Source organism: Pseudorasbora parva, chromosome 21 (assembly GCF_024679245.1).
Source record: "Pseudorasbora parva isolate DD20220531a chromosome 21, ASM2467924v1, whole genome shotgun sequence".
Lineage (NCBI taxonomy): Eukaryota > Metazoa > Chordata > Actinopteri > Cypriniformes > Gobionidae > Pseudorasbora > Pseudorasbora parva.
This window is the reverse complement of record NC_090192.1, coordinates 30,725,115-30,740,024: the sequence shown is the minus strand read 5'-3', so window position 1 is coordinate 30,740,024 and position 14,910 is coordinate 30,725,115. Positions and strand designations below refer to the sequence as shown.

General features: G+C 38.9%; 1 protein-coding gene across 2 annotated transcripts in view; it reads left to right on the top strand.

The window, feature by feature from the left end:
- tmem94 (transmembrane protein 94) overlaps positions 1–14,508 on the top strand; it is a 37,968-nt gene extending 23,460 nt beyond the window's left edge. For both annotated transcript variants that reach the window (XM_067430277.1, XM_067430276.1), the window contains 21 exons: positions 1,694–1,798; positions 3,601–3,774; positions 3,959–4,171; positions 4,253–4,565; positions 5,170–5,343; positions 5,429–5,531; positions 5,636–5,844; positions 6,084–6,265; positions 6,356–6,491; positions 6,573–6,682; positions 7,013–7,112; positions 7,530–7,638; positions 7,858–8,047; positions 9,368–9,445; positions 9,545–9,630; positions 9,729–9,810; positions 9,893–10,056; positions 10,145–10,236; positions 10,338–10,431; positions 10,565–10,729; positions 11,805–14,508. In XM_067430277.1, coding sequence (XP_067286378.1) covers positions 1,694–1,798; positions 3,601–3,774; positions 3,959–4,171; positions 4,253–4,565; positions 5,170–5,343; positions 5,429–5,531; positions 5,636–5,844; positions 6,084–6,265; positions 6,356–6,491; positions 6,573–6,682; positions 7,013–7,112; positions 7,530–7,638; positions 7,858–8,047; positions 9,368–9,445; positions 9,545–9,630; positions 9,729–9,810; positions 9,893–10,056; positions 10,145–10,236; positions 10,338–10,431; positions 10,565–10,729; positions 11,805–11,877 — 2,952 coding nt within the window. In that variant the 3' untranslated portion in view covers positions 11,878–14,508. The remainder of the gene's footprint in view (positions 1–1,693; positions 1,799–3,600; positions 3,775–3,958; positions 4,172–4,252; positions 4,566–5,169; positions 5,344–5,428; positions 5,532–5,635; positions 5,845–6,083; positions 6,266–6,355; positions 6,492–6,572; positions 6,683–7,012; positions 7,113–7,529; positions 7,639–7,857; positions 8,048–9,367; positions 9,446–9,544; positions 9,631–9,728; positions 9,811–9,892; positions 10,057–10,144; positions 10,237–10,337; positions 10,432–10,564; positions 10,730–11,804) is intronic.
- Positions 14,509–14,910: the final 402 nt, after the last annotated feature.

Here is a 14,910-nt window from a genome sequence, read left to right as displayed (position 1 = left end):
CATCTGTACATCCAAACACTGAGCAACTGCAATGCTCTCTCTTGAGGACAAACTAATATATGCTGATGTGGGCGTGCCAAATTCTCTGGGCAGAGGAAAGGGAGGTAACCGTACCTGGTATGACGTGATAACAGGAACATTCAAGATTGGCTCATCTGAGCTCTCATTTTCTCAAAGGCAGAGAAAGACAGCCAGAACTCGTTTTACACCGATACAAATTTCTAGCCATTTGGGACAATATTCAGTCTAGGGGAACTCATATTAATGTTGAAAAACCTCATAAAATGAAAATGTCATGCCATGGGACAGTGAGTGAGTGAGTGAGTGAGTGAGTGAGTGAGTGAGTGAGTGAGTGAGTGAGTGAGTGAGTGAGTGAGTGAGTGAGTGAGTGAGTGAGTGAGTGAGTGAGTGAGTGAGTGAGTGAGTGAGTGAGTGAGTGAGTGAGTGAGTGAGTGAGTGAGTGAGTGAGTGTCTGAGTGAGTGAGTGTCTGAGTGAGTGAGTGTCTGAGTGAGTGAGTGTCTGAGTGAGTGAGTGTCTGAGTGAGTGAGTGAGTGAGTGAGTGAGTGAGTGAGTGAGTGAGTGAGTGAGTGAGTGAGTGAGTGAGTGAGTGAGTGAGTGAGTGAGTGAGTGAGTGAGTGAGTGAGTGAGTGAGTGAGTGAGTGAGTGAGTGAGTGAGTGAGTGTCTGAGTGAGTGAGTGTCTGAGTGAGTGAGTGTCTGAGTGAGTGAGTGTCTGAGTGAGTGAGTGTCTGAGTGAGTGAGTGTCTGAGTGAGTGTCTGAGTGAGTGTCTGAGTGAGTGTCTGAGTGAGTGTCTGAGTGAGTGTCTGAGTGAGTGTCTGAGTGAGTGTCTGAGTGAGTGTCTGAGTGAGTGTCTGAGTGAGTGTCTGAGTGAGTGTCTGAGTGAGTGTCTGAGTGAGTGTCTGAGTGAGTGAGTTAAAGACTCTAAATAGAAAATCAAATAGATTTTGTGGCTTTTTATAAAGATGTCTATTGTGTCATCTGTATACTACTATGTTCCTTACAGTTGACATAATTAACTTTCTAGCAGATATATTTAGGTAGATGCATCAACTGTTTTGTCCGGTGTAGACAGTGAGTCATTATGTTTTGATGAAAGACAACCATTTTTTATATCTAATGTGTGTCTTTTATATCTGAAACTAACCGTTTTCAGTTCTTGCTTCAAAGCTCTGCTCTCCTGTAGCTGCTGTGTGTGCTTCAGTTTCAAATCTTCTGTGATTCACTCAGTCAGTCAGTTAGTTCAATTTCCTGCTGCAAGGTGCATTGATCTTTATGAAACCCCTCTAAATCAATTAATGCACCAGGACAAACCTGTCAGGACAAAAGACTGGACATGCTACTGCTGCTTTTTTTCCTACCTAATGCTCTCATGCCTTGTCTTATAGATCTTTGTGTGTGTGTGTGTGTGTGTGTGTGTGTGTGTGTGTGTGTGTGTGTGTGTGTGTGTGTGTGTGTGCGCATGCGTGCGTGCGTGCGTGTGTGTGTGTGTGTGTGGTGTGTGGGTGTGTGCGTTTTGTCAGTGGATAACATCAAGGTTTCAGCTTTCATAAATTCAGACAATTTTGCAGAGCCAATCGAAACCCAGATGTGCTGATGCATGGATTTAAGTTTCTGTCAGGTCTGTCAGATGATGCAAATCAACATGTTTGTGTGTGTGCGTGGTTGTGTGCAGGAGATGCTACGCTGTGTGTGGAGACACCTGGTCAGTGTGCTGAAAGGAGAGTCCCAGACCCTCTGTTATACCTCCAGTCTGCTGCACTCGCTGGGTTCCGTCACTGTGAGTGCTCCCCCTTGTGTCACATTAAACATATTACACTTCCTACTTGTAATTTTATGATCAATATTCACTTTAAAAATAAATGCTAATAAAAGACCATTCTTTGCTATTTTCATTTAATTATCAAATTATAGCATGGCGGTAACTGCTATAGACACAGGAGTGCAGTTTTCTTCCTCCAATATTTAAAATAGTCTTTTTAATAGCAGGAAAATTCTATGAATTTGATCCCATCCCCATTATTTACGTTTCTTTACATCCTTGTGATATTGCATCTGTTAGTCACTACAAATAATAATTACGTCACAATCCTGAGTATCTATAAACAAATATCAAGAGGTATTTATTGTAAATAAATATGCTTATACCGCAAGAGGGCATGCATGCAATACCGCAAATAGGCTAAATGTTCAAAAATATGAACATATATGAAATCTGCATTTAAAATCTTAAATGCATTTAACCACTGTGGTCATAAAGGGATGGACCTGGTCAGCAACAATACTCAGCTGGCGTTTAAACCATGCTCATTTGGTACTAAGGGGCTCAAATGAAAAGAAAATATCCCCCACAACATCACACAATAACCAGCAGCCTAAACCGCTTATACAAGGCAGGATGGACCAGGCGTCATATCTTCGATTGTGTAATTTTGGTGAGCCAGTGGGACAGGAGTGGCACCTGGTGTGGTCTTCTGCTGCTGTAGCCTATCTGCTTCAAAGTTTGATGTGTTGTGTGTTGTGTATACCTTGGTTGTGACAAGTAATTATTTGAGTTACTGTTGCCTTTCTATCAGTTTAAAACAGTCTGGCTATTCTCCTCTGACCGCTGGCCTCACCCACAGAACTGCTGCTCACTGTAAATCCTAGAGATGGTTGTGTGTGAAATTCCCAGTAGATCAGCAGTTTCTGAAAAAAAACCAGTCTGGCCAAAAACTACAGTTACCTTTCTTCCCCATTCTAATGCTCAGTTTGAACTTCAGCAAACTGTCTTGACCATGTCTACATTCCTAAATGCGTTTAATAAATGCCATTTTATTGGCTGATCAGATATTTGGGTTAAAGGAACACTCCACTGTGTTTAGAAATGGGGCTTAATCAACTTCTTCCCTACATTTAGATATGTAAGTAAATCTCAGTGCATGCATTGTTTTAATTTGACAGGGTCGCCGCTAGCTTAGCTTAGCATAATTAATGGAATACTATGTTGCCAACTAGCATGTCCCGAGTAAAAGTGTTCAAAAAAAAACACCCACCTATTTACTTCTTGTGGCCTGTGTATTCACAACGAGTACAAATAGCCATGCAGATTAAGATTAGGCGATTTCCTAGGCAGATATTGACTTGGGACTATATTATGGGTTGAGCGATCGTGATGTGTTGCGTGATATCTCTGCGCTGCATGCACTGAAACAAAAATGCATTTTCCCACATATGTAGGAAAGAAGTTAAATAAGCCTATTTCCAATAATGGTGGTGTTCCTTTAACAAGAAGTTAAATATGTGTACACCTATTCCTACCTAAAGTGGCCAGTTAGTGTATATATGGAATGCATTTAGAAATTATTTTAAAAGTATGACACATCATAAATATTGCATAAGTTGTTGTGACATAACTAGCAATGGATTTACATTAGCTATTCAAATATACTTTTAAGTACTTTATCATTCTCATGCTTGATAAGAAATTTTGTTTTTATATAATTCCCCTAATATTAATTTAAATCACACACTTAGAATCACACACTTCATTAGCTGATATTGAAATATCTTGTTTTATCATATTTTTTGCCCTTCTCATAGGTGCTGTGCTGTGTGGACAAGCAGGGCATTCTGTCCTGGCCCAACCCTAGTCCTGAGACTGTGCTGTTCTTCAGCGGACGTGTAGAGCCACCTCATGACAGCCAGGATGACCTCAGAGACGACCTGTCAGTAAACTCCCTCTGCAGGACAGAGGGCGAGGAGGAACGAGATGAGGTACTACTGATGGCTTGACTGAAGCATCATAATTACAATGTTGATTATGATGATTTGAATTACTTCAGCACTTTTGAAAATATATAATTATACTGGATAGGGGTGGGTAGGTCTCGAATAAGCTGTTATTTTAGCATCTGTTTTGTCTCCCTTCAGTCTGTGTGTGTGTGTTTTTCTTGTTTAGCCTCAGGAAGGTGAAGCTCTGCTGTGTTTACAAGCCTTTGAACCCTCCCTACACATGGCTGAGCATGAACCCAGCGAGACGTCACATGACACCGCCCGTTCCTCGGACACTCAACGCCAGCGACGAGGACCCCAAACCACCCGTTCCAAACACCCATCGGGCTCCAACGTCAGTTTCAGCCATGACACTGAGGGTGGAGATGACATTGCTCAGGTAGGACTAGATCTGCAAAGCTAGTTTAGGTTATGACTATGCATTTGTGTTCATGTGTTTTGTGTATGCCTCTATTTCCAGACGTGCGGTGTGGGTGATGATCTGTGTGAAGCAGATGATTTTGTGTGTGACTATCATCTGGAGATGTTGAGCCTGTCCCAGGATCAGCAGAATCCCGTCAGCATCCTGTTTGATGACTCCGGTTGGCAGAATCACCTGCCCTCTTTGAAGCCCCTTGGCCTGAACATCCTATTGAACCTGTGTAATGTGACCGTCACCCAGCAGCTCTGCCGATTTTCAGATCACCTGTCCAACCTGGCACTGCAGGAATGCCACGGGGCGGTTCTACCCGTTCACGTTCCCTGGGGCCTCTGTGAACTATCTCGCCTTATAGGTAAATGTGAGAGGCATGTTAATAAACATGCATTGTCAGGGTTTACATTTTTGAGAAATAATTGGTACAAATGATTGTTTTTGGAACGATTGCTTATTGGCAAAAAGCATACAACGCAGTCTTTTTTTTTCTAATTCTTATATTATTGTGATTTTTATATATAAAGTATACGTCCCTAGATATAACATCACAAACAACATTTTTGAACATAATATAGAGATTTTGATTGCTACAGTAAATATAGGCCATAACATTATACTGCACTGTATAGAAAAAAATCATTATTACATTAAATTATTAGTGTTGTGATAGATGGTGGTAATGGTCATTTAAATGTAAATGTATATTTAAATACTTTTACAATTAAATATCCAGGATCTACCAATATTGATCGATGGCACAAAAAAAAAATCTAATATTGACCAATATGGACACGGATGCACCATGTGTTAAATGTTGTGCATACCTAATTATTGATCAACATCTAATCTGGCAGTGCTTTTAGTCAACAGTAATGTTAGATTTACTGTTGTATCTTCACATATTTTAATTAGACTCTTCTTAAGAATGCGTGATTGTTCTTTCCTGTTCTGTTCTATGTCAGGTTTCACCCCGGGAGCAAGGGAACTGTTTAAGCATGAGAATCATCTGGCTCTGTACCAGCTCCCTTCAGGAGAGAAGGCCAAAGAATCTGCCCCTCGACGCCTCCAACACTTCACTAAACGCCAGCCCCCCATCAGTCACCTCATCAGTCTGTTTGTTAGGGACAGCACTACCAGTACGGCCCTTTTTTCTGTCCCACTTCCTGTTTGTGCTTGGTGGTTTGTTTAGTCGCTGACCTTTGCCCTTTGAATTTTCTGTAGATAATGTACAGATGCTCTCCCACGGCTCGGCCGACCTCATCCTGGAAGCCTGCACAGATTTCTGGGACGGTGCGGACATCTATCCGCTGTCTGGCTCTGATAGGTCAGAGACGCCAATTAAAAGACTGACACTAGTCATTTAGTTTTCTGAAAATGCGGAGCTGATTTTTTTTTTCTGTACTAAAGTACTGGTGTTATGTCCCTTAGGAAAAAGATTCTAGATTTCTACCAACGTGCCTGTCTGTCCGGATATTGTTCTGCATTTGCCTATAAGCCTATGCAGGTGGCATTATCTGAGCAGCTCAATGGAAAGTGTGTGGAGCTGGCTCCAGGTCCCTCACTCTTTTCTGGAGTGGAGCTTCCCAGTACCACCCCCATCAAACACGGCAGCCGCAGGAACAGCTGGAGCTCTGATGGTGAGAGTCATGGTCTGTTCAGCTCACAATCTGAACACTAGAGTGAAAAATATATTTTGAAATTATTGTTTGTCAATCTAGTGATTCGTAGGTAGGTAGGTAGATAGATAGGTAGATACGTAGATACATAGAAAAGGGATGGATAGGTGAGTAGGTAGGATACACGCATACATATAAAAAAAACTTAGATGGGTCAAACTTACAAACTCTAACATACATATGTACTGTATGTGTTTTAGAGGGGATTGGAGAAAGTTTGGAGAAGGAGGACTGCGTTCAAGCTCTGAGTGGCCAAATCTTCATGGGAATGGTCTCATCCCAGTTCCAGGCCCGACTGGACACTGTGCGGCTCATTGAGAACCTGGTGGGAGCCTGTATCCGTTTTGTGTACTTCTCCATGGAGGATGAGCTGCGCAGCAAAGTATGACACTAATGGGAAACCCAACTCTGTGAAAACATGATGTATTTGGAGTGTTGTATTTTATCACCTCTTAATGTTGTCTACCTGTAGGTGTTCGCAGAGAAGATGGGGTTGGAGACGGGCTGGAACTGTCACATCTCTCTGACCCCAAATGGAGATGGTCACTGCGATGGTGCTCCGTCCAGCCCTAGCCAAGCAGGATCCCTACATGATGACCTTTTGCAGGGTAAGTGTGTTTTCCTTCATGCACCCAAAGTTTACCCAATTTGGAATTTATTCACATGAACCATCATCACTCTGTTCTTAGATTCCCGTGATGATGCAGAGGGCCCATTACTGCCTGAGGATCAGTCAGATCTTGCCAGCTTCCAGCCTACTGACAGTGATGTGCCCAGTTTCTTGGAAGACTGCAACAGAGTAAGCAGGCTACTCCAATAGCATGTTGTCTCATCAGACTCTAGTGCCAAATTTACAGTGGAAAGATGGCACAGAAACGCTTCAGAAGCAGCATTTAGGTGTCTTTATACAGACTGTTAAATGTTGCTCAGAGGTTTCATAAATGCATTTATACTTCCATTACCACTGTATATTTGGATGCGACGGGCTGTGGTGGGTCATATCAGGCATCATTTTGTCTAGGTTTAATGTGGTATTGTATCTTTACACTACATTTTGAACAGCCTTTGTTATGATCTGTGTTTTGCAGCTGCAAATAATTGGTGCTTTTTCCTCTCTGTTGTTCTGTAGGCCAAACTTCCTCGTGGAATCCATCAGGTTCGTCCTCATTTAAAGAACATAGACAATGTGCCTCTACTGGTGCCCCTGTTCACAGACTGCACCCCTGAAAGTGAGTCAGCCTCAAGATCAGCTTTAAAGTCAACATGAAACAGAATTTGCAATCATTTTTTATTCCCTATCGTGACACATATCCACTAATTTATTTTGATCATTTCTGGCGCCTCATTTGAGTGACGGTTGCTGGATTATTGATCAATGGTATTATTGCCTCATCAGAAAAGAGATGTTGTTTCAAAGGGGGTGGGGACCTTATTTAAATAAAAGATTAGGTGCATGAATCCAAGAAAAATAATCATGTGCGCGGATAAATCATTTCTGATAAACACTGCAATAGTCCATAAATTGTTGGTTTCATGGTGACTTCAAAGACACCTTGAATTGAACATTTAAAGTTTGCTGCTTTTAGTCCTTGTGTTTTATATCCTAGTGTACTTGTGTTGACCCCTCCAATGTTTGTGTCTCACAGCAATGTGTGAAATGATGAAGATCATGCAGGAGAACAGAGAGGTGACGTGCTGTTTAGGGAGCTCCGCAAACTTCCGTAACAGCTGCCTTTTCCTGCAGAGCGACATCAGGTGGGTAGCGCACAGCACTGTACACCATAATTAAATATGATCTATAATCTTATGCAAAGCTGCAGTCTAATCAATGACAGTTTTCAAGTTTTTGTTCACTGCATAATTCCCATTATTTCATACTTTTGATGACTATTATTAAAAATGTTTGAGAATAGGCCTGTTCAAATGAATTCGGAACATCTGAGTTTACTCTGTGAATCGCTCTGTGTGTTATAGTATCTCCCTGGATCCCCTGTACCCGTCCCGGTGCTCATGGGAGACATTTGGATACGCTGCAGGCTGCGGGCTGAATAAAGACTGTGATGAGCTGTCTCCGCTGGGGCTCAGTGCTCAACTCAACAGCCTTGCCTGCTCCGTGTCCTTCCATCAGGGCGAGAGTGTCAGCATGGTCAAACTCATAGAGCAGGTTTGGGCAGCTCTCATATAAACACTCTCTCTGGAACGCTGTAGATCACATGGGAGGAAAAATATACAAGATCAGTCAGTGCATTTATCTACATCAGGGGAGCCCAGTCCTGTTCCTGGAGAACTACCTTCATGCAGTGTTTAGATCCAACCCCTAATTAAGATCTTCAGGAGCTCTTGATAGTTACAGACTGGTTCAGGATTGGATCTGAACTCTACAGGTAGATCGATCTTCAGGAACGGGATTGGGTCTACACTACCGTTTAAAGTTTTGGGGTCAGCATTATTATTATTATTTTTTTTTAATGTTTAAAAAAAGTCTCTTAATCTCTCACCAAAGCGGCATTTTTTGATCAAAATAGGGTAAAAAGTAATATTACTACAATTTAAAATACCAATTTTCTATTTTAATATATTTTAAAATTGTATTTATTCCTGTGATGCCATTACTCTAGTCTTCAGTGTCACATGATCCTTCAGAAATCATTCTAATATGCTAAATTTGTGGCTCAAGAAACATTTCTTAATATTATCAATGTGGAAAACAGTTAATATTTTCTTTGAGTAAAAAGTTCAAAAGAACAGCTTTTATTTGAAGTTTGAACTAGAAATCTTTTAAACATTATTAATGTATTTACTGTCTCTTTTTGATCAATTTTGATCAATAAAAAAAAAACAAATCCTTATGACCCCAAACTTTAGAATGGCAGTGTATGTTTACAATTAAATGATTAAAGGGTTAGTTCACCCATAAATACATTTTTTATCCGATACACTGATTCATTAAGCTCGGAGGCTTCACAAAGTGGTGTTTTAAAATCAGCCATCACTATATGAATCTTTATTTAGTTATTTTTTGCACACAACTATTCTCGTCGCTTCATAAAATTATTGTAGAACCACTGTAGTGAGATGGATTTTTAACTTTTTAAGTCTTTAGTGCCTTGTATGGGTCTTGAGAGAGTAAATGACATTGGTGTAAATGGAGGCCTTTCTGAGCCATCGGATTTCAACACAAATATCTTCATTTGTGTTCCAAAGATGAACAAAGGTCTTACAGGTCTCGAATGGTATGAGGGTAAGTAATTAATGACATAATTTTCATTTTGGGTGAACTAACCCTTTAAGGAAAGGAGAATGGTTTCAGGCCAGACTTAATACAGCATCACCCACATGCTGAAATAATTTAAAAACTGAAAACAATTATTAGGACTAGTCCCAGTCCCATTCCTCCATCATAATTAGACAATGCCTGATAAAACTGTCTTTAAAAGAAGTATGATTGAATTTGAATGCTGTTTTATTTCTGATGTATCTTCAGGCGAGACACACGACCTATGGCATTCGTAAGTGCTTCCTGTTCCTACTGCAGTGTCAGCTGACACTGGTCATCATTCAGGTGAGAAAACACACAGGTCTGTTTTGCGCACACTGTGTCTTATGTAAAGGATACATTCCTCATTCATATTTGTACATTTTTGATGTTTTGGTTGTGTAGTTCCTGGCCTGCCTTATTCAGCTGCCTCCTCCCATGAACATCACAGACATACTGTGGCTATCCTGCTTCTGTTACCCTCTGCTAAGGTAATGGAGAAGAAGCGACAAAAAAAACTATGCCCACATATCGCATACTAAAACTGTGTCAGTTCTGTGATTTTAAATATATTTTTTGGCATTCACAGCATTTCATTTTTGGGAAAACCTCCTGACAGTTCAGTGATGACAGTCGCTACCGGAAAGAATCTGGACTCCATACCACGAAAGGTTTAAACCCGATTTAAACCGCAAACTATTGAAACAATCTTGACACACGTGCATTCATGTTATGTTTGACTCCCTCCCACAGACCCAGCACTACTTCCTGGGCTGGTTCCTGTTGAAGTTCGGTCTGACGATGTTGGCCTACTTAGTCGGCTTTGGGTTTTCTCTTCAGGAACTGTGTTCTAAGGCAGCTAACCTCACAAAAACAGAGAACGGCACCATCACCTGCACGCATATACTCACATCCAGGTACACACACACTCACATGTCATTTTTTCTGTTTAGATTATATGAATTAGTTATAATTCTAGTTCTAATCAATAATTAATTTAAACAGCTCCAAGGATGCCCCGCAGTGGTTTGGTGAATTGTCTAGTGGGCTGCTTCTGATTCAGAAGATCATGGCAGGATTTCTAGCTTTGCACACAGGTGACTTTAATAAAATACACTACCTAATTTGCACAATTACTAGATGGTCACATGATCCATTATTGGTCTTGCTATTTATTATTTCTCTCGCTCTCTTCCAGTGGTCATCTCTCTGAGTTATGTGCACCGTTCAAAACCCCTGTGGAGGATGAACCCGTTCAGTAACACATGGTGGTGTCTCACAGTGCCTGTGGTGTGAGTGTTTCATGTTGAGAATATTTTTTTGTTAGCCGAGCAATTTGTGAAAGTAAAATGTTTTTGAAAGCTATTTTCACTTGCCTGGGATCATTTAAATGCACTAATGGATTTTCTTCTCTCCCCCTCGCAGGTTGTCGGGACAGGTGGTGCAGGCTGTGATAGATTATCATTTGTGGCAGGATAATACAGTGTTCTTCTCTTTACATGATATTCCCCTGTTGGTCTGGCTGATAGTCTCTCTGTCCATCGTACTTGTGGTGCTAATCAATGAAGCAGTTAAACTGCATGAAATCAGGTAAGAGGATAAATTGCTTAAATATAGAAGGTATCAATGATAATTGATGAAAAGTCATAATTTTCTCATTTTTATGTCACTCTTAGTGCTTTTTCATACAATGAATGCATATAATTGCCAAAGGCCATCAAATTTGTAAAGAAAAAAATAAAATAAAAGCACCATAAAATTTGTCCAAACAACTCATAAGTCATAAGTCGCATGGGTATATTTGTGGCAGTAGCCAACAATACGGTTCAAAATGATCGATTTTTCTTTTATGCCAAAAATTATTAGGATATTAAGTAAAGATCATGGTTTAGGAAGATATTTTGTTAATATCCTATCATAAATATGTCAAAAATGTATTATTATTAGTAATATGCATTTATAAGGACTTAATTTGTACAACTTTAAAGGCGATTTTCTCAGTATTTAGATTTTATTGCACCCCAGATTCCAGATTTTCAAATAGTTGCATCTCGGCCAAATATTGCCTTTTCCAAATAAACCATACATCAATGGATTTTTATTTATTTATGATTTATAAATCTCAATTTAAAAAAATTAACCCCTATGACTGGTTTTGTGGTCCAGGGTCAAAGTTATCTAAAGCTGTATGACAGCTTTATGTCAGCAAGATAAGATTGATTTTAAAATTGATTTGTATTTATATATTTATTTTTCAGTAAAGACATTAAATTCACAGTAAATATATTTATAATGTTATCAAAGATTTCTATTTCAAATTAATGCTGTTCTTTTGAGATATCTATTCATCACAGAATCCTGAAAAAATAAAATGTATCATGGTGTCACATGATACTTCAGAAATCATTTTTATTATCAGTGTTAAAAAATGTGTTGCTTAAATATATTTCTGGAAACAAAAACTGTTATTTTCCTTCACCATAGCTGTGAAATCTCATCTTTTATTATATTCAAACTTCAAGCTATTCAGCGCTTCTGGTGAAATTAGTGCAAAATGGAAATAAACTTTGTAACCACTGAGGAAGCCAATCTGGCTGTTTTCTTAAATATAGTCAATTACAGCTAGATTTTGACAACCAGTAAAATATGGCTTTCATTTTTTCAGGGTACGAGTGCGTTACCAGAAGAGACAGAAGCTTCAGTTTGAGACTAAGCTGGGAATGAACTCTCCGTTCTGACCTGCGTCTGTACTGGACAGAATGGTCATAGTCTTCAGCGTCATGTTCATTTCTGTGGTGGAGAAGATCAAGGCTCCTTTGGATTCCCTTCAGCTGAGCTCTTCCTGCAACACCTCCAGTGGGCGGAACGTTATTTCTGAGGGCTGCGTTTTCAAGCAGTGTGATCCTGAGCTATCTTAGATCAAATCTTTACTGAGGAAAGCCTAAATCGATGTTTGAGAGATGTTCACCTGCATGCTGCTTTGGTTTGGACAGGGTCATTTATCAGAGGGATTATTTTCCAATGAGGCCATTCCTTTATCCCCCTCGAAACCTCAAACTAATGCACGATATAGCAAATGCATACCAAAATGTACAATGGAGGGCTAAATTAGCATGAATTTTTTTTCTTCTCTATTTTTAGCATTTTTATTAGCTGTTGTGAAATGGCGATTTTTTTTTATTGATTTTCTTTTCTATTTCAAACACGAGACGATTGACCGCTCATGCGATGAGCTCTAGCTGTAAGTTCTCTGTGTTTGTAAGTCTGCCGTCACTCTGCTGAGAGGTTTCGTGCAGTTCATTTCATAAGAGCTTGTTGAAGCCTGTTTTAACAGGTTATAATGTGAATGTCATCGCCTAAACTTACCTCATTTTCAGAGGGGAAATATTTCATTGTCTTATTTTTGTGATTTATGATGCACAAGTGAATTAATTTACAAAAATATATATGCCAGAGCAACTTCATTGAGAAGCTTTGCTTCCAAAATCAAACTCAGCCAGTCAGTGTGAGACTGTGTGCAACTTACTTGCTTACCTAGAATCAGTCAGGCTCGAAATTACTTTTACAGATCGATAAAATGGCTGGAATCTTTTTTTAGTCTTCTTTTAAACTCTATTTTTTACTGCAAAGTTCTTAAGTTCAAAACGCAGACTTTTAATCAGGCCAAGCAAAAGCTTTCCAGCTAAAGAAAGAATGTTCCAACTCGCATTGTTCTCTTTCTGTCTACAGAGACCTTTGAAATGTTTTTACATACGTGATTGTCAGCCAGAATGCACTGAAATTTTTGGGATACATTTGCACACCAGACGACAAAATCACCTTTTCATTTATTTCTTATGTTCTGTTTAGAAGAAATCTAACTCTGGATGGGGTCAGGCTCATTTTAATTTACATTTCTGTAATTATATTGTCCAGAGAATTCAGTGTTTACTGGTAAAGAGGGATATTACATTTTTATTGTGTTCTACCTCTTGCTAATTGCCTCTCGATAATAATTCTAGGCAATTTCATGAAGTTTTATTATTCTAATTTATCAAGTTGGGCTGCAGCTACGGAGTATAAGGGGCTCATTTAGCATCACCAGATGTGTAGATTAAAAAAGAAGAAGAAAAAAAATACATTGAAGTGTATTTTCTGACAGTGACCAGCAAATCTCCAAATTACCAGCATTTCTTTTTTTTCTCCTCAAACATTAGTGCAATCATCCAACAGATAACCTGAAATCATAGGCTCATTAGAATTTAAACGGTTAGTTCGCCCAAAAATGAAAATGTTCATAATTTATGCACCCTCATGTCTTGACTTGAATTCTTCTCCGTAATGTGAAAGGAGATGTTTTGTAGAACGTGGCAACTGTTTTATCCATACTTTAAAGGTCAGTGGTATTCCAAACTGCTTTTGGCCGCATTGACTTTTGTTGTACGGATGAAAAAAAAAATGATGTTCCACAGAAGAAAGAAAATCATTCATGTTTAGAATGATATGTTTAGAATGACATGAGGGTGAATAATTTCCTTTTTTTATGACATGAAGATTGACGTGAATTTTAATTGTTTGGTGAACTTTCCCTTTAAATTGCTGCTACGTCCTGAATAAGTGGCAGATATTGAAATGACTGATGTGTCTGTATCATGGGACCTTTAGAACCTTTAGTCAAAACTCAGTATTTTCTGAAGAAGCTGCCTTTCCTATGAGCCACAGTCTCTCCCCTTTTTTACGTAATGAACCGAAAGATGTCTTAACTTACTGATTTCCTTTCTGTCCCTGTGTCGCTATTATATTTTAAGTTTAGATCACAAATACACACTGTTAAAACCTCTAATATAATGTGGTATTTATTTTGAAATGATTACACATGTCTGTACATCTTAACAGCAAAAGATTGCAACCTAACCGCCTATTTTATAACGCATCTAGAGATTGTCATAGCCACTGAATATTCATAAGAGTACGTAGTGAATTTTTGCAATGCATGTTACATGCTTTCTTGCTCGTTCAACAGGAAGGCAGGTCTTATGACGTGTTTAGAGGTTACATAACTGTTGCTGTGGTTCGATGTTTACGCCACAAGGCTGCTCAGCACCATGGCTGTGTAACTTAAATCAAAAAGAAGTCCAGAGGCTCTGAATTGGTGCTGAATCAGTGATATAACAATATGTACAATTAATACTTTTTTTAAACATATCACCATAGAGAAATTAGTTTCAGTAAGCACTGATCTGTTATGTACAAACTGTTGTAGTAACAGGAAAAATGTTTTGGGATGTTTGTACAGGTAACTTTTTTGTAATTGTTTTTGAAATTTTCTCTTTTCACTTATTTCCTGACGTATGCATGATAGAGACCATTAAAATGCAAGGGTTTCTTGATTTCTTTCCTCATCTGCTGAATATTGAATATGTTGACTCAGTCATGCATGTATAAAAAATGTTGCTGATGCTTTTTTCATCAGTCAAAAAGGCTGTAATCTTTAAGATTGGAGTGTGAATCAGAACTTCTCTGCAAAATACATGCCTGGGCTACAACTTACACTGATCGACTCAATATACAGATATATTTGCTATTTATGAATGTTCATAAGATTTATAAATGTTGTACAGTTTGTATTTTTTTAAGATGTCTTTAAACATTGATTTCTCCCCCTTCCTTGCAGATTATTTGTGAACCAATGTTATGTTAATAAATATGTTCATTTTAAAACAAATTTGTGCTGTTTCTTTGTTTTGTCTTTTGTGATATTGTTAATATTTGACTGTCCAGATCAACTCCCT